Source organism: Haemorhous mexicanus, chromosome 7 (genome assembly GCF_027477595.1).
Source record: "Haemorhous mexicanus isolate bHaeMex1 chromosome 7, bHaeMex1.pri, whole genome shotgun sequence".
In the NCBI taxonomy this organism is placed as follows: domain Eukaryota; kingdom Metazoa; phylum Chordata; class Aves; order Passeriformes; family Fringillidae; genus Haemorhous; species Haemorhous mexicanus.
Genome location: NC_082347.1, coordinates 41,975,461 through 41,993,657, shown reverse-complemented (window position 1 = coordinate 41,993,657; position 18,197 = coordinate 41,975,461). Strand labels below are relative to the sequence as shown.

Genomic DNA, 18,197 nt, shown 5'->3' with positions numbered 1-18,197 from the left:
TTTACTTTGTTTTTCTCGTGATGGATCCAGACTCACACAGTGGCAGTGGCAGTGCTTAGGGCAGTGCTTTCTCATTTGTAAATTACATGAAAATAAAGGGGTTTATATTATAAATATTGTTAACTTGCTGGAACAAAGAAATGACTGTTTTCTCTGATAAAACATGCAGATAATTATTCAGCACGACCTGCGTGGGCACACGGATGCAAACAGCACGTGGGGCTGGAATAATTGTAATTACAGGAAACATTTTACAACGAAATTAGGGGTATTCTGGGCTGATGTCCCACCCAAACTCTGCTTCCAGCACTGATATTCCCAGTGCCCAGGGGAAAAGCTGTGCTGGCCCAGAGGCCAGGAGCATTTCACCCCTGAAGGCTTTTGGGAGCCGACTGTGACAACAAAGCACTGAGGAAGCTCCTTTCCCTGCCTTGATTTAGGCACACAATGAGAGGAATAAATCCCAAATATTTCCAATAAAAAGCAAAGAGTCACCTTGGGGAAAGGAGCTGGGCATGCAGCCTGAAAGGCAATGAAGGTAGGAAACCCTGCTAGGAGAGAGCTCTCCTTGGAAATACAAAAGATGCAGGAGCTGAAATAAAACCTCCTTGTCACTGCCCTGTGAGCGTGGCTTTAGTGGCTCAGCAGCTCCTGCCAGCCACCAGCCCTTCTGCAATCCCACCCTAGCCCTCGCTGGCTGCCCCGGTGCCCTCGTGCGGGCTCACCTTCCTCCACCCCAGGAGGAGGAGGAGGAGGACTCCCCAGCCCGCTCCTGTCCCACGCTCCCGGGGCTGGTTCCTGGAGTGGGTGCAGGGCAGGAGCCTGGGCTGGCACAGCCCCAGCTCCCCAGGTCCCCTTTCCCACAGGACAACCTTCAAGGAGTTCGCCGAGAAGCACGGCCGGGACCAGCGCTTCCGCCTGGTCCAGAAGAAGAAGGACCAGGAGCATTTCTTCAACCAGTTCATCCTCATCCTCAAAAAGAGGGACAAGGAAAACAGGATAAGGCTACGGAAAATGAGATAAGGGCGAGTGAAGCTGGCCATAAAGACCCGTGCCCGGGCTGGGCTGCGGGAAGGGGTTCCAGGGAAGGAGGAATCGGTCCCAGAGCACCACCAGGAGTGGGAGGTCCCAGGGCCAGCTGCCTCTGAACGGAGTTTGGGGAGCACCCCCCGCAGCAGGAAGGCCGTTCCGCAGGAATAACGGGAGGGATACTCTGTTCTCAAAGAATTAATGTTTCATATTGAAGCTCTCTTTTGTACAACATCCAGAGTTTGATGCATTTCTAATTGCCATGATATGTCGATCCCTTAATTGTTTTAATTATGCAAATTACTTGTAATATACACAAGTTATGACTCCGATGCAGATTTATAATTAAGCAGAAGCAGATGCCATCCAGAGCAATCTCAAGGCATTTCCATCATTTAGGGGAATTATCTCAAGCAATCTTTTGGCACCTCTGCATTTCCACCAAGTGAGTGGGGTCTGGTGGTCTGCAGGACCCGCTCCCGCTGCTCATCCGTCTCTGTGCAGTCCTTGAGTAGTAGTAATCAGCTATTCCTTGTAAATCTTGGTGAAGAGTGTGGAAACCCTGGCACATGTTCCGTAGGAGAACTCTCCGGCCCAGACCTTGCCGTGGCAGGGTTCCCCTCAGCCTTCCAACCCCAGTTCTGTGGTGAAGCCATCCCAGTTGGATTTGGGTTCTGTTCCTGTGTGTGAAGAGTCTGCATGAGATTTTTCTCATCATATTTGTATAAATAAATATTTAACTTTTGTAATTAAGAAGCATTTCAAGCCTGTTTTCAGGGGCATTTCAGGGGCAAAGAAGAGTTTTGAAGAGTTTGGTTTTTTTTTGCCAGAACTCAAGCGGAAAATGCTGTCAGGGATGGGGTGGGGGTTGTTGGGGTGTCTGTGCAGGGTCAGGGGTTGGACTGGATCCTTGTGGGTCCCTTCCAGCCCAGGACACTCTGGGATTCCGGGAAATAATGGGGAAAATAACACAGGGCTGGTGATTTTTACTGGAGAGATGGAAAACCAGAGGGGGCTCCTGCCAATCAAGATTTGTGTGCAAATTCCAGTGAGATCCATTGGAAATCTGAGGATATTGGGAACAAAAGAGTCACTCTGGCTGCACAGGTAGGATGGGGCTGGAGGAACATCAGGAGATCTCTGCCTTTGTGCTGCTCCAAAGATGCTCTGATTGTGATTTTTTTTCCCTCAGGAGACCTAAATTTTAAGTTATTGCTCCTTCAATCCACAGACTTCTGTTTGTTTGGAGTGAGGGGGATACTTTCTCTGACTCACAGTAATTTTTACTTGGGTGTGTGCTGGATATTTTTATAATCAAGGTGATAAAGGAATTTTCTGCTGCCTTGGAAAAATGAGCTTGGAATACTTGAGAGTGCCAGGACCAGGGGGAATGGCTGCCCAGTGCCAGAGGACAGGGCTGTGGGACACTGGGAAGGGATTCCTGGCTGTGGGGTGGGCAGGGACAAGGGAAAGGGCTGCCCCAGGCCAGTTCAGGAGCTTCCCTTGCTCCCCAGGCTCCAGCTGCTCCGTGGTTTCACATCCCTGAGGGATCTCCTGGAAGTGCTCCTGCCCAGGTGAGTGCCCTGGGGCTTCTGGGGGGCTGCATTTTGTTCCTTTTTCAGGGTGGAAAAACCTGTCACGGAGTGGAATGGATTTAATGGTTTTTAGTGGTTTTTAATGGTTTTCAGTTCAACCAAGAGCACTGGGAGGCAGCCCTGGAAGCTGCCCAGACAGCCAGGCCAGGCCATGGAGAGCAGCTTCCCTTGGAGCTGGGTGGATCATGAGGGAGGAGAGTGAGCCCAGGGTATCTCCAGAGGGAGCTCAGGGTTTGCCTCCCCGAGGACAAGGCACTGAAAATTGGGAAATTGGCATTAAAAGCTAGACTAAGGTGGAGTGGGCTGCCAAGGGCTCGAGCTTGCTCATTTTGGCTTCAGGTGCCAAGAAAATGCTGATAATGGCTTTGCCTTGGTGATGTGAGGAGCAGTTTGTGTGCTGGCACCCTTGGCTGGCTTGGACTGCTCTGAACCCGAGACAAACAGGAGGAAAAATCAAAGGGATAATGTAATGTGGCTTTTCTTCACTCAGGTAAAATGCAAAATCCTGAGGGAACAAACTGTGCACAATGTGGGCAACGTGCAGACGTGCAAAGGATGATTTTGGGAGGTTTTGGTCAGTTTGGGATGGTTTTTTTCTCTGCTTTTCAGCCTCCCTATGAGGCTTTTTAGTGGTTGAGCAAGAGTTAAAGCCATTTTGGTTCTCTTTCTGAAGTACTTTGTGACTGTTGTTTTTTTTTTTAACTTAGTTCTTCATATTTTGATTTCTTTGCTTGGGTTTACTTTGGTAAATCTTGCTTTCATGGCACCCCCTGGGAGCAGGTTTCCCTGTAGCTGTGATCACTGCTGGGAGAGCTAATCCCGAGCAGAAATGAAGTCAGAGAAATGAGAAGAAGTGATGGCAGAGCTCCCAGGAGACTGCAGTTCACTGCTCTGGCAGCACAGAGATGCTCTGGGTGTGCTGCTGTGAGCGAGTCTGGCTGACTGATGCTCGGGGCAGTGTCCCTCCCTGCTCTGTGCTCCCTGGCAGTGCTGCTGCCACTGGGCTCTGCTGCCCCTGCCCTGGCCCTTCCCACTGCCTCCTCTGTCCTCTGAGCTCTCCTGCACCCAGGCACTTCTCCACGGGCTCCTTCCTCCTGAGGCTGCTGTGTTTAAAGTCTCCACACCGGGAAGGGAAATGGGAAAACTGGGAGTGCAGAAATGATGCTTTTCCTTGGAAGGGAAAACTCCGTCCCCTTTCCAAGGAAATACATCATTTCTGCATTCCCAGCATTCCCAGTCTCTCCCAGTTTCCCTTCCCACAGACAGACCTGGAGCTGGCTTGGAGCTTTTAGGAGCTTGTGAGAAGTTCCCCTCAGACAGGGAACTGGGTTCAGCCCTGACTGGGTGCTTCACATTTGTCAAAATTGCTCTAAATTGAACTTTTTTCCCTCCTCTCCTGTGAGGGAGGGAGGAGCCTCCAACTGCTTTTTGATTGCTGTGTTTCCTCATCCAGGTGCTCAGCAGGGCTTGGCCTTGGGAGAGAAGCAAGAATTTATTTTTGTTCTTTTTTTAAATAATGAACAGTCAGGAGCTGATCCTGTGCTCTCACCTTCACTGCAGACCACAACCCCATCCCTTTTCCTTCTCCTTCTTTAATAGAAGTGAATAATTTGCCAATATTGAACTCTGAGGATAATTTTCAAGGCAAATCATTGAATGGTCTGGCTTGGAAGGGCCCTTAAAAATCATCTCCTTCCCCCCAGTGCCTTGTGTAGCTGATCATTCTGGACTAGCTGCTGATAAAATGAAGGGTTTGATTAAAAAAAGGCAAAGAAATCTTTGCCAAGTCACTGAACATTCTCTGAACACTCCTCTTCTTTCTCAGCTTGTTATTTATTTAGAGAAAATCCCCTGTCTTTGTAAATTCTCCTGCTTGCTTGAGCTGCACATTCCAGGCAGCTTCTCAAGGACATGGGGTCTCCAGCTCTGCTGGGACATTTCTGAGCTGGGAGGACTCACTGAAACCTCTCAAGTGAACTTTTCCACCTTTGCCTGCTGGAATCAATGTGGCCCTCACTGGTTTTGAAGCAATGACACCAGGTGGGGTTAACCAGCAAAATTGCCAGAGCAGCTGGGGCTGCCCCTGGAGCCCTGCAGTGCCCAAGGCCAGGCTGGAGCACCTGGGGCAGGGGAAGGTGTCCCTGCCATGGCAGGGTGGCCCTGGGGGGATTTGGGGTCCCTCCAACCCAAACCAGTCAGTGCTTAGACCAGGATTTACCCCATGAAACAAAATATCTTTTTTTAATATATTCCTCCTGTTTCTCCTCTGAAGAGAAAAGCCTTTCCCTGGAATCACAGCAGAGCTGTGCTTCTGCTTGGAACAGGCACTGCCTGCAAAACAAGAATTCATTTCACTTTAAAGAGCATTTTTAATAAAGACCTTCTCCATCTGAGGGGGTTGTGAGTGTAGGCACGCTAGGCTGAGACTTTCAAGGCCCATGTTTTGTTTGTATTAAAAATAATTTTCCCCTCAGATGTGATGTTTTTCCTCCTAAAAGAATAAAATATTGATTTAATAATTCAGACACAGTCAGCTGGAGGTTGATGTGTCTGATCTTCTGCACAGATCTCCTTACAAATTGCAGAGTGTGTTTTTATGGCTTTATTGTGGAACAAAGCTGCTCCTGCATCCTCCAAAATATCTCAATGTAGCTGAGATGGCACCAAGGCAGGGAAAACCCTCTTCCTGCAGAGCTGTTCCCAGAGAGGGCACAGGGAGGGGAGGGGGCAGAGCCCAACCCTGCCCAGGCTGGGGGAAACAGCTCTGGGGGGTTCTGGGGAGTGCCCATCCCTGGGGGTGACACCTGGGCACCTGTGGAGGTGGCACCTGGGGACACACCTTGGGCAGTGACACCTGAGAGCTCCCTGGGGCAGGGCTGGGCAGGTGGAGAACAAAGCAGGGATGGATCCCAAGGGAATCATTCCCTCCCAGGACACACCTTGGGCAGTGGCTCCAGCCCAGCTGGGCCCGGCTCAGGAGCTCTCACCCTTTGCTCAGTTCTGCTCCATTTCCAGCTGCTCCAGTGTCCAATCCCAGCTCCAGGGGATGCAGTCCCACCCTGCCAGGCTGCTCTCCTCCAGCCCCTGCTCTGGGCACCTTGGGGCTGGAGCTGCAGCCAAGTCCTTGGTTCTGGGCTGGACAGGGATTGTTGTGTGTGCCTGGGCTGTGAGGAGAGCTGCTGGCTCTGGTGAGGGCTGCAGGGTCACCCTGGGGCTGGGCAGGGATTGTTGTGTGTGCCTGGGCTGTGAGGAGAGCTGCTGGCTCTGGTGAGGGCTGCAGGGTCACCCTGGGGCTGGGCAGAGCCTGGAATGGCAGAGCTGGAGCTGAAGGGTGGCCTGGGCACTGCTGGCACAGCCCAGTGGGTCTGGGGGCTGCTCCAGCCTCCCCATCCCTGCTGTTCTGTGCCTGAGCAGCTCCCAGCCCTGGCCACCCCCTGTGCTGCTCTGGCCCCTCAGCTGTCCCTCTAAGGGGTACTGGGGTGTCACAGTACAGACAGGACTGGTGCTCCTTCCTGCAGAAGAGCTGGGTCTCTCCTGCACAGCTCATGTTTGACAGGAGGTCAGAAGGCACTGTGCTGAATGCAGCCAACAGAGCTCTGAAGCTCAGCTCCTGGCTGGCCATGGCTGTTGCACATGGCTACCAAACCTCTGTTTCTGCACACTTTATGTATTTTAATCACAGGACAGGTTCCTTGGGGTTGTTTTAGCTGCTAGCTGCTCTTAGCTGAGGTTCCAGGCCCAAGGCACGACTTGACAAACCTTTCCTTTGGGGGTTTTTACCTCCATGCAACGCTGGCACTCCTCTGCCCTGGGACAACTTCCAGCCCTGCCCTGTCCCTGTGAGCCTGGCATGGGGCTGTGGGTGCTGGGCAGGACAGCCCCAGCAGCTCTGCCCCACTGCTGGGAATAATGGGATTGCTGGGAATAACAGGGGGTTTCTGGGAATAAAGGGATTTCTGGGAATAAAGAGATTTTCTGGACATAAAGGGGATTTCTGGACATAAATGAGGTTTCTGGAAATAAAGGGGGTTTCTGGACATAAAGGGGATTTCTGGACATAAAGGGATTTCTGGAAATAAATGAGGTTTCTGGAAATAAGGGGGGTTTCTGGCCATAAATGAAGTTTCTGGGCACTCAGGGGGTTTCTGGGCCCTGCAGTCCCTGGTGGGTGTGGGCTCAGTCAGTGATGAGTGGCTGTGGTTGCAGAGCCAGGAGAGGTCTCAGCCCAGCAGAAGTGATGGTCTCTCCTCTCTGGCACTGACAGGAGAGGAGTCCAGGTGAGGCACTGATGGATTTTGGCTTCTCACTAATTAAAAATGAGTAAATCTTTCGAATCACTGCCTCTGCTTTCTGTTGCTGAGGTCTCAGCAGTGAACAGAGAGAGTTTGCTCCATGTCAGCTTCTGAAATTGCTACACCAAAAACTCCATTGCCCTGGCATGCTCTGGGGAAAGCAGAACAGTGAACTGCTTAAAAATTAAAGACTTTGCTTTGGGCAGTTTCTGGAAAAAAAAAAAAAATCCATTTTGACTTTCAATTTTAAAAAAACCAAAGGAAACTACAAATTCCAATGCAGAAAGGAAGAGCAGGACTATCCTGTCACTGCTTCCTTGAGCTGCAGTCAGGTTTCTCTGTAAATTATTCTGTTTTTTGGGAGTGCTGGCTGCAGAGCTGGGGTCCAGCATCAGGAGGACGTGGAGCTGCTTGGAGAGAGAAAGGCAGCACCCTCCCCCAGCTCTGCTGTGTCTTTAGGCCTTCCACACCCATCCTCTCCTGGATGTGGGACCCCAAGCCCAGCCTGGCTCTGAGCTGGGGCTCCTCAGGGACAATGTGCTCAGGGTTTGAAGGAATCAAGGACAAAGCTGATTCTGCAGAGCAGCAGGAGACCTCTGCAGCTCTGAGCAGGGCCTGGGGAGCTCTGAGCCTGAGCAGGGCTCATTTCCAGGGGGGCTGAGTGAGGAGCCATCAAAGCCCCTCACCCTCGTTTGTCTCCAGTTCTGCTCTTCATTCACTCTTCCCACGCTGTGTGAAACTGTGCTGCTGCTTCTCCACGTTGATTCAGAGCTCTGCCTGCCCCTCCTTGCAATCAGGGACCTCAGCCATTAACTAATTCATTAATTAGTTAATGAGTGCCCAAAGTGAAAAGTTGCAGGCATTTGTTCAGGAAATTGATTGTGGCTGTGACCAGGAGATTGATCCAAGGCCCCGTGCAGGGAGCTGCTCCTGCCCTGATTGCAGCAATCTGTCCCCAGAGTGGGCAATCAGGAGTGGCACCAGGAGACAAACGAGCAGGGCTGGGAAGGGCAGGCAGGGGCTGATTAACACAAATATCCCATCCTTCCAGCCAGGCCTTTGGGTGGGGCTGCACCATGGAACCATTTCTTCATGGCTGCAGTGGGGACAAACATGGCATCATGAGCAAAATGGAACCAGGAGCAGGATGTAATTTAATGGTGGTTAGCTCACTCTGATCCCTGCACGGGCAGGCTGGGCAGGGCACTGCTTTGGATTCCACACTCTTGTGGCTGAGAGGGAATCATCCTCCAAGGAATGGAAAAGGGAGTGTGGCAGGATCCTGCCAGGGGTCCTGGGGATGTTCCCCCCTCCTGACCTCAGCAGGGATTTCCCAAGGAAAGAGGTGATGCCTCAGGTTTGGCTTTTCTGTGTTTCACATTCTGTGCTGCTTTAGTGTGAGGGTCTGAGCTTCACATCAGGGCATGGTGAGCTCTGTGCACAGAGCAGGGAGACAAAACAATTCCTGCTCCAGCTGGGACCAAGGACAAATGAGCCAAATCTCAGCCCAGGAGCACAAACCCCGTGGGCTGGAGAGAGAAAAACAAGCAGGGTGGGAGTGCCTGGGCTAAAGCTGGGCTGGGACAATGAACTGCAAGGTGCAAATGGAGCAGAGCTGATCCCAGGGAGAGACCCCGTGCCCGGCCGTGCATTTTGGGGCCATTTTGGGTCATCCTGGGTGCAGCCCTGGCTGGGCTCTGGTGCTGCCCAAGGTACATCCATGGAGGAGATCCTTGGAATCAATCTCTGCTTTATTCTGGGACTCTGCCCAGCCCGTGCTCTGGGTCAGCCCTCTCAAGTCATCTGTTGTTTGTTTGTTTGGTTGTTTCTTTGTTTTCTTTGTTTGTTTGGGTTTTTTTCTCTCTTTTTTTTTTGTGTTTTGTTTTTGGGTATTTTTAAAACCAGGGTGCTCAGGCCTTGGCAGGGGCTGCCCAGGGAGGTCTGGAGGTGTCCCAGGAATGAGCTGCAGTTTCCTGGCCCCTTGGTGGGGGGGAGGATGTGGCAGATGCTGCTGACACCTCTCAGGTAAAATCTGCTCAAAGCAGGAACTTTTGGTCATCCTTCCCACCCTGTGATGCTCCTGGGACTGCCCTGCACCTGGAGCTCCCAAACCTGCTGGGTACAGCAGCCCAGCCAAGCTCTCGTGGCACACCTGCAGTGCCCTGACCTGCCCATGGCTGTGATCTCCTCTGACCATCCCCTCAGCTGTGGTGAGGAAAAGCCTCTCAGCTGGGATTATTCCTTCCAAGCCAATGAGTTAATGATGGAATTAGAGTGTGCACTAAACCTGTGGGTGCTTGCTGAGCCCAGCCCAGGAGGCTGGGCCCTTCCCAGAGCTGGGGATGCCTCCATGGCATTTCTTTGTGCAGCCCCCATGGAGCCCTGCTCGGAGCATCCCTGGGGCAGGCCAGGCTCCTTCCCAGGGAGGGAGAGGCTGCAGGCAGGAGGCTCCATCCCTGTGGCTCCCAGGATCATCTGGCAGCTCCTTTTCCAGGGATATCTCCCTGCAGGATGCTGCTTCACTCCACAGAAGGCTGTGGCATCAGTGAAACAAAGTAAGTCAGAAGGAAAATTAGTTCTGGGTTAGAAATTGGCGTTTTATACCCAGCAAGAGATATCAAGTACCAGGTTTGATGCCTCTTGCTCTTCTCTTTGTAATTCCATCAATCCCTACAGGATCCCCTCTGGTTTATTTCCTCTTGAATAGACCTAGCCCATTTTTTTGATTTTTCATCTCCTGACTGATCATGGCAATGTTCTGCCTGCCCAGCTCCTCTGAGGCAGGGGGGAACTCCCAGTGCATTCTCCAGGTGAGGCCACTCTGATTGAAAAATTCAGATTTAGGTTGGGACAAAGGCTCTGCACCAGGTCAGCTGCAGCCCTTGGAATTTGCAACCAGCAGTGCCACACGGGGAGCAAAGGAGGCTGGAAATGATTCCAGACCATCCCTGCAGGAAATCTCCCCCAGTTTGTGCAGTGTGGCTTTGGCAGGCTGGGCTCCCCCAGCTCCATCCTCCCAGCTGCCCTGGCTGCTCTGTCCCCTCTGAACGCTCTGACTCTGCTTTTCCTGACCTCAGCCTGCTCTCAGGGAATCCAGCCCTTCCCTCACCGTGTCACTCAGGCTCCCCAGAGCCCAGAGAGCCAAAGGCACAAATTTAAACCACGGGAAATCCTGGCTGGTCCTGCCTTGCCCCGGATCTGTGAGAGGGCTGGGGTGAAAAGCCTGGAGCTCCTGCTGAAATCCTGGGAGATCTCCTGAGATCTCTCGGGGCTCTGAGCAGAGGGGCCCAGCTCTGCTCCTGCTTCCCTGGGTCCCCAGGGCTGGGGGGCTGCTGTGCCACCCCCAGCCCTGCCTGTGGCTCCCATCTGCTCCTTCTCCCTGGGAATTTGGGATTTTCACCCTGAGCCCAGGACAGCCCTGGCTGAGCCCAGGACAGCCCTCTGTTGTTTTGGACAGTTTGGATTGGGAGCTGCTGGGGCAGGGACTGATCCCAGCAATTCCCCTGCCCAGGAGGCAGAACTCCTGCCCTGGGCAGTGCCAGCCCTGAGCAGAGCCCAGAGAGGGCTGGGGTCTCCTCCTGGGCACATCCCAGGGCCACAGGGACCCCCAGCTGTGCCCTGGGTGGCCCTGCTGGAGCAGCCCGACCCAGGCTGGGATCCTGGCAGAAGCAGGAGCAGCCTGGGGGGTTTGCCCCAAAGGGGAGCCCCCAGCATCCCCCCTGGCCTGTGCCAGCCTGAGCCCTGCCCTCGCTGGGGGCAGGTCCCACCCACCCCACAGCCCCCAGCCCACTCCTGGGGCAGTGCTGGTGCCCAAGCAGGAGCTGCCCCAGCCTGGCTCACACCCAGCCCCGTGTCATTTCAGTACAAGGGGAGCAGAAAGCTCAGGCACTGAGCTCTGTGCTCTGCCAGGTTCCCAAACTCATAAACACCAGGATTCAATAATGTCTTAATTCAGGAAAACTAATTTCCCAAGCCATTAAATGGTGTTTAGCAAATTAGCTCAAATTTACTTCTCCAAACCTGGAATTAAAGTCGCAGTACATCTGGATGGTGGCCTGCTCTCCCTTCCCTCTGTAACCCAGGTCCAGCTGTGCTGCTCCCTGCAGCCCAGGGCTGGAATCCAGCAGTGCCCACCAAGCTCCTCACCAGGGACTCCTCCTGGAGCAGCCTGCAGTGTCCTGGCAGTGCCTCCCAGCTCAGCCTGCAGCAGAATTCCACACTGCAGAGCTGCTGCCTGAGTCAGTGCTCGTCACAGACACATTTCCTGAAAAATCCCTTCCTTAGGATCTTTTCTCCTGAGAAGCTGAGAGGCCCCAGAAATGAAATGTAAACAATAATTTTCTGCTGCTGTGGGATGCAACAGGTGGATCAGGGATTGGTCCATGTGGTTGTTTTTAATTAATGGCCAATCCCAGTCCAGCTGGCTCAGACTCTCTGGTCAGTCACAGGATTTTATTATCATTCCATTTCTCTATTCCTTGCCAGCCTTCTGATGAAATCCTTCCTTCTATTCCTTTAGTATAGTTTTACTATAATATATACCATAAAATAATAAATCAGCCTTCTGAACAGGGAGTCAGGTCCTCATCTCTCCCCTCGTCCTGGGGCCCCGTGAGCAGCAGCACAAGTGCTCACTCAGATCTCAGAGCAGGGTGTGGGGTCCCTGCCTTTCCCTGGTGCTGTGTGCTCCAGCAGGGTTCTGGGGGGCACAGCCTGAGCAGGATCCCAGCTGCCTGTGAGGGAACACCTGAGCCTCACCAAAGAACAGGAGGAATGATTTGAACTTCAACGTTTCCAGGATTAATCTCTGTTGTTTGTAAATTTTCTGGGCTCCTCCCCACAGCAGGCAGAAGGGATAAATGCTGCATTTTCCTTTTCCATCCCTCCTGCTTCCAGGACCCCTTTGTGCCTGCCCAGGCTGAGTTTGAGCTCAGGGTGGATTCTGAGCTGAGGTGAGGTTTGAGCTGAGTGTAAATCCCCACGTGGAGAACACTTGGTGTCTGCTTTTTCCTCACGGGGTTGCTGTATCTGATTTATCTCCCACGGTGGGAGCTGGGCAGGCTCAGACCAGGAAATCAGGGACAGGGGAGGGTTTGTTCCTCAGAGCTGGTCCTTGGCACCAGCCCAGGGCTCTGAGGTCCCTCCCGAGCCTTGAGTGGTTCCATGGTCCTGTTCTGCTTACACTGATTTCCACTAGGCTGTCACTGGGCTGTATAAATGACTCCAAATAAAAACTCAATCCAAATTCTCAATGCCCCCAAAGCTCAGGAAATAAATCCATCACACTGAGCAGATGGAAACACAGGCAGCTCAGTGAAGGGCTGTGCAGCAGCACCAGATGTATTGGCTTATCCCAATTTTCTCCTTGTTGTCAGAGGCTATTCTGACTGGCAAACTCCTGACCCTGTGAGCAGAAGCTCCTCTCCCAGCAGTCAGCAATGCAGCAGGATTCTCTGATCAGCCCCTCGGGGGTGGTGGGGTGGTGGCAGTGCCAGACAGGCTCTGACCCAGAGGGCAGGTGCAGGCAGGAGCATCCTGAGGAGAATTCCCCTCCAGAGCCCTCCTCTCCTGGGCTCTGTGGAGCACTGCCTGCCTCAGGGGGAATCTTCAGCACAGTCCTGCCTGCCTGCTGCACCCCTTTGCTGGTACACTCTCGAGAGGAATGGGGGATTTGTCTTTCCTAACCAGCTGTGGGGCTGCTGGTGGATAAAACCAGCCCTGGGAGAGAAAAGAAACCATGGGAAGGATTCCACTGAGTGATGGATGGGAAAAGATATTTGCCTTTACAAATGAACCTTAGGTTTGTTGATAAACAAAATTAGACATTGAAAGATGAAAGAAACAATGGGGGAGAAAAACCCCAAAATTCAGTAAGAATTAGAAATGAAAAGGGAGGGCTGTGCATTAGAGGGGAACCTCTGGGATCAGGTGTTCTGGGCAGTCTGAACCTCTCAGGTACCTCAGGAATGGGGAAAAACCCCTAAATTCAGTAAGAATTAGAAATGAAAAGGGAGGGCTGTACATTAGAGGGGAATCTCTGGGATCAGGTGTTCTGGGCAGTCTGAACCTCTCAAGTCCCTCAGGAATGGGGAAAGAGAGAAGGGAAATGTGGTTGGAAATTGGGATAAAAAGGAGGCTGTGACCTCCAAAAGTGTGAGAGACCCCAGGGGATGCCCCATGGCCTCTGCCTTGATTGGAATAAAGCCAAAAAGGGACTCCTGTGTCTCCTTTTGGACACAAACCTCTGGTGTCTGTGGGTTCCTTTTCCTGACACTCTGCAGGAGAATCCAGCTGGGCTCTGTCTCTGAGCACTTTCCCAGGCAGGCAGGTCCAGGATGAGCAAGCTGCAGACCCCATTTCCTCTCCATCTGAGGGACAGCAGGAGCAATGGCCCAGCAGGGCCAGGTGAGCTTCCCCTGTGCACTGTCTCTGAGCTCCAGGGGTGGTTTGGGGTGTGGGGTTTGGGGTGTGGGGTTTGGGGTGTGGCAGCAGGGCCAGGTGCCTGCAGGGCTCTGGGCTCCCCCAGGGGCTCTGTGCCCTCCCTGAGGTGCTGCCAAGGGGGGGTTTGTCCTCCAGAATCTGTGCTGGAATCAGGGAGCACCTGGATGGGAATCCCCACATGGAGAACTCCAGGGGTCTGCTTTTCCCTCGTGTGGTTGTTTTACCTGGTGATCTCTCCAGGCTCCAATCCTGCACTTATTTCATGTGTTTCCAGCCCTAAACAGCCAGACTGCTCCAGAAAAGGTGATTTGCTTCTGGAGAGGTTCAAACGGAGCAGGCTGCACCAGCTCACCTCCGAGGCACTGCAGACACTGACCCTGCCCCAGGAGCCACAACCACAGAATCCCTGAGCCCCTGGGGCTGGCAAAGCCCTCCCAGCCCTGGGGTCCCAGCTGTGCCCATCCCCACCCTGTCCCCAGCCCTGAGTGCCACCTCCAGGGGACACCTGCAGGGACGGGCACTGCATCCCTCCCTGGGCAGTGCCAGTGCCTGAGCCCCCTTTCCATGGGGGAATTCCTGCTGAGTCAAAGCCTTCCTGGAGCTTTTCCTTGTTACTGGCTCTGGCTTCCACTCTTGCTAAAACTGCCCCAGGTTTCTGGTTGTGAGCACACCGTGCTGCACCTGCTGCTGCTGCCCCATCTCAGCACCTTTGGAACCTGCAGAGGCTTTTTTTATTTTCCACTTCCTCCCAAAATGTCCCAGACTCGTTCCCTTGCTGGCACGGAATCACCACCCCATTATTCCAGAGCTGCCAGTGCAGGTTATTATCCCCCAGCCAGGGATGATAGCAGCAAAAATAAATATTAAAATAAATATTAAAATAAATATTAAATCTTTCTGAATTAGCTGAGTCCAACGTTCCCAGCAACATCAAAGCAGGCTCTCTAAAAGAAGAAGATTGTTTCACTTTAGTCCAAGGAGATGAGAGGGAATGGGAGTGAAATGGAAAATTATCAATCACCAGAATTTCCTTCAGGGCCCGAGAGTGAAATATTCCATGATCACGTTCCCATCAGAGAGGGAAGTCACGGGATGAACCTGGCCAGAGCCAGGCCCAGGTGGAGCTGCACTTTGATCAAGGGCTCCTTTTGAAGATCCACGGCTAGACTGGAGAACATCAGATGGAATAAATAACAAGAGCAGGGGCTGGAAGAGAAATGGCAGAGGAGGCAGAGGCTGGGGTTGGGAGGAGTGGGACTGGGTGGGAGCAGCAGCTGGAGAGGGACAATGGCACAGGTGACAGGAGCCACCAACCTTCTTTATCTGTCACCTGGAGAGGGACAATGGCACAGGTGACAGGAGCCACCAACCTTCTTTATCTGTCACCTGGAGAGGGACAATGGCATGGGTGACAGGAGCCACCAACCTTCTTTATCTGTCACCTGGAGAGGGACAATGGCACAGGTGACAGGAGCCACCAGCCTTCTTTATCTGTCACCTGGAGAGGGACAATGGCACGGGTGACAGGAGCCACCAGCCTTCTTTATCTGTCACCTGGAGAGGGACAATGGCACGGGTGACAGGAGCCACCAGCCTTCTTTATCTGTCACCTGAAGAGGAACAATGGCATGGGTGACAGGAGCCACCAGCCTTCTTTATCTGTCACCTGGAGAGGGACAATGGCATGGGTGACAGGAGCCACCAGCCTTCTTTATCTGTCACCTGGAGAGGGACAATGCCCCAGGTGACAGGAGCCACCAACCTTCTTTATCTGTCACCTGGGGGCTGCAGTGGATTAACCCGCTCCTGGTGCCCTAATTACACACTAATTACCCATTAACTGTGAGCATTAACCTGCTCCTGCTGCCCTAATTACAGCCCTCCCACCAAGGTGAGCATTACCCTGCTCCTGCCCACCCCAGGGAACAGAGCCCCGCCAGGGTGGCCTCGTGTCCTGGAGGAGGAGGAGGAGGAGGATGGAGCTTGGAGAAGGCAGCTTGAGGGGAATCTGGGAATGTTTTATTTAGAACAGCCCCTGAAATTCCCTGTGTGGGTTCCCCTGGCAAGGGGGCTGCAGGAGCAGAAGGACAGCCAGGAAGATGATTTTTGTGGTCATACACTCCCCACTCCCCTCTTCAAGCAGATGAAAAGGCCCAGTTGGTTTCCCTGGAGGAGAACAGAGCTCAAGCTGCTTACAGAGCAAACAATAATTTGCTTTAATGCAGGAGAGCTCGATCCAAACGTTAGGAGAGCACTTTCCATCCCTGTTTATGCTCCTCATGAACAAGCCCTGTGCTGCTGCTGTGTCAGGCTGCAAAGCAGCACCCCTGCTCAGCAGGGCCTTGAAAACTCAATCGGCTCCAGGGGAGGCTGGGCAGGGGGGTCTGCTTCAGTCCCAGCTGGGGAACCCAGGGGCTCCTGCTGGACACAGCCTGGGAGCCAGCTCTGCCCAGCTCTGCCCAGCTCTGCCCAGCTCTGCCAGCTCTACCCAGCTCTGCCCAGCTCTGCCAGCTCTGCCAGCTCTGCCCAGCTCTGCCAGCTCTGCCCAGCTCTGCCAGCTCTGCCAGCTCTGCCCAGCTCTGCCCAGCTCTGCTCAGCTCTGCCCAGCTCTGCCCAGCTCTGCCCAGCTCTGCTCAGCTCTGCCAGCTCTGCCCAGCTCAGCCCAGCTCTGCCAGCTCTGCCAGCTCTGCCCAGCTCTGCCCAGCTCTGCCAGCTCTGCCAGCTCTGCCCAGCTCTGCCCAGCTCTGCCAGCTCTGCCAGCTCTGCCAGCTCTGCCAGCTCTGCCAGCTCTACCCAGCTCTGCCCAGCTCTGCCAGCTCTGCTCAGCCCTGCCAGCTCTGCCAGCTCTGCCACGCCCTGCCAGCTCTGCCAGCTCTGCCCAGCTCTGCCAGCTCTGCCAGCTCTGCCCAGCTCTGCCCAGCTCTGCCCAGCTCTGCCAGCTCTGCCAGCTCTGCCCAGCTCTGCCCAGCTCTGCCAGCTCTGCCCAGCTCTCCCCAGCTCTGCCAGCTCTGCCAGCTCTGCCAGCTCTGCCCAGCTCTGCCCAGCTCTGCCCAGCTCTGCCAGCTCTGCCCAGCCCTGCCCAGCTCTGCCCAGCTCTGCCCAGCTCTGCCAGCTCTACCCAGCTCTGCCCAGCTCTGCCCAGCTCTGCCAGCTCTGCCCAGCTCTGCCAGCTCTGCCCAGCTCTGCCAGCTCTGCCAGCTCTGCCCAGCTCTGCCCAGCTCTGCCAGCTCTGCCAGCTCTGCCCAGCTCTGCCCAGCTCTGCCAGCTCTGCCAGCTCTGCCAGCTCTGCCCAGCTGTGCCAGCTCTGCCTGCTCTGCCCAGCTCTGCCCAGCTCTGCCAGCTCTGCCAGCTCTGCCAGCTCTGCCCAGCTCTGCCCAGCTCTGCCAGCTCTGCCAACTCTGCCCAGCTCTGCCCAGCTCTGCCCAGCTCTGCCAGCTCTGCCAGCTCTGCCCAGCTCTGCCCAGCTCTGCCAGCTCTGCCAGCTCTGCCCAGCTCTGCCCAGCTCTGCCAGCTCTGCCAGCCCACGGAGCTCAGCTGGAGGGAGCAGGGGGGGCCTTGGGATGGCAGAACCCCAGAGTGCCAGGCTGGACTGGGCTGGTTCTGCTCCTGCTTCTGCTCCTGGTCCTGGTTCTGCTTCCAGTTCCTGATTCTGCTCCTGGTTTTGGTTCTGCTCCTGGTTCTGCTCCCAGCTCCTGACTGCTCCCAGTTCTGCTCCTGGTCCTGGTTCTGCTTCCAGTTCCTGCTCCCAGCTCCCAGTTCCTGCTCCCAGCTCCCAGTTCTGCTCCCAGCTCCTGGTTCTCCTCCCAGCTCCCAGTTCTGCTCCCAGCTCCCAATTCTCCTCCCAGCTCCTGGTTCTGCTCCCAGCCCCGAGTGGAAGCTGTGGAACCCTTGGAGGGTCCCTGAGCCCCCGGGGTGAATGTTTGGGTTTGAATTCCCGTTCACATCCATTGTGAGAAATGCTCTGGCTGTCAGAGGCTGCCAGGAGGAGCCATCCCCTCGGGGAGCAGGGAAAGGGGGACACAAAGCCTGGACGGTGATTTTCATCTGCAGATAAATCATCCTTTGGAGCTTCAGGAGCTCCCAGCGTGGCTGGAGTTCCAGTGCCTTTCACACAGCTGAACTCATCTCTCTTTCCAGATGCTGGCAGCTGCAGGAGGCTGCCGGAGCCCCACATCAAAGGCAGCCCAGGAGCTGGGGATGGGCTGGGGAAGGCCCAGCAGAGCAGAACAAAGGCACCAGGAGAACGAGGGGAGCTGTGGAAATGGAAATCCCCTCATTAACATTTCATTCCAGGGCCGGGGTGCAAGCTTCATCCCTTTCTGGGGTGCTGACTGACTCCTGCAGCTCCCAAAACTCACATCAGACAAACCCAGGTCCTTCTCAGCTGCTGCTGTCCTCAGAACTCTGGATTTTCACATTTTCGAGTGCAGGACTTTAAAGGAATATTGATATTGACACACACCATGATCTTCTTCAGCCACCAGTGGCTCTTTGAGGTGCCTTCACTCCCTGCAGGGTGACAAAATCTGTTCCAAGCAAAGGGAGGGGTTCCTCTCCTCCCCTGCATTCCTTCCCCAGCTGAGGGAAGGGTTTGGGTTTGTCTCCAGCCCTGGGACAGGAGGGCTGCACCAGCATTGCAGGGGTGGTTGTGGAGCTGGGGCAGCACAGCCAGCAGCCTTCCCCTGGCTCTGTGTTCCCTACAAAAAGTTCAGATAAACAGGATTGAAACAGGATTTAAACAGGAATATCACATCCAGTGTTATTGCACTATAATACCCAATGTGAAATACCTTTTATGGGATTAACATGCAATTCATGCATTAACATATTGCATTAAATG

General features: G+C 54.0%; 1 protein-coding gene across 1 annotated transcript in view; it reads left to right on the top strand.

The window, feature by feature from the left end:
* Positions 1-1,785, top strand: part of TCERG1L (transcription elongation regulator 1 like) — a 49,019-nt gene extending 47,234 nt beyond the window's left edge. Inside the window, exon 13 of the mRNA XM_059852251.1 lies at positions 867-1,785. Coding sequence (XP_059708234.1) covers positions 867-1,023 — 157 coding nt within the window. The 3' untranslated portion in view covers positions 1,024-1,785. The remainder of the gene's footprint in view (positions 1-866) is intronic.
* The last annotated feature ends 16,412 nt before the right edge of the window (positions 1,786-18,197 follow it).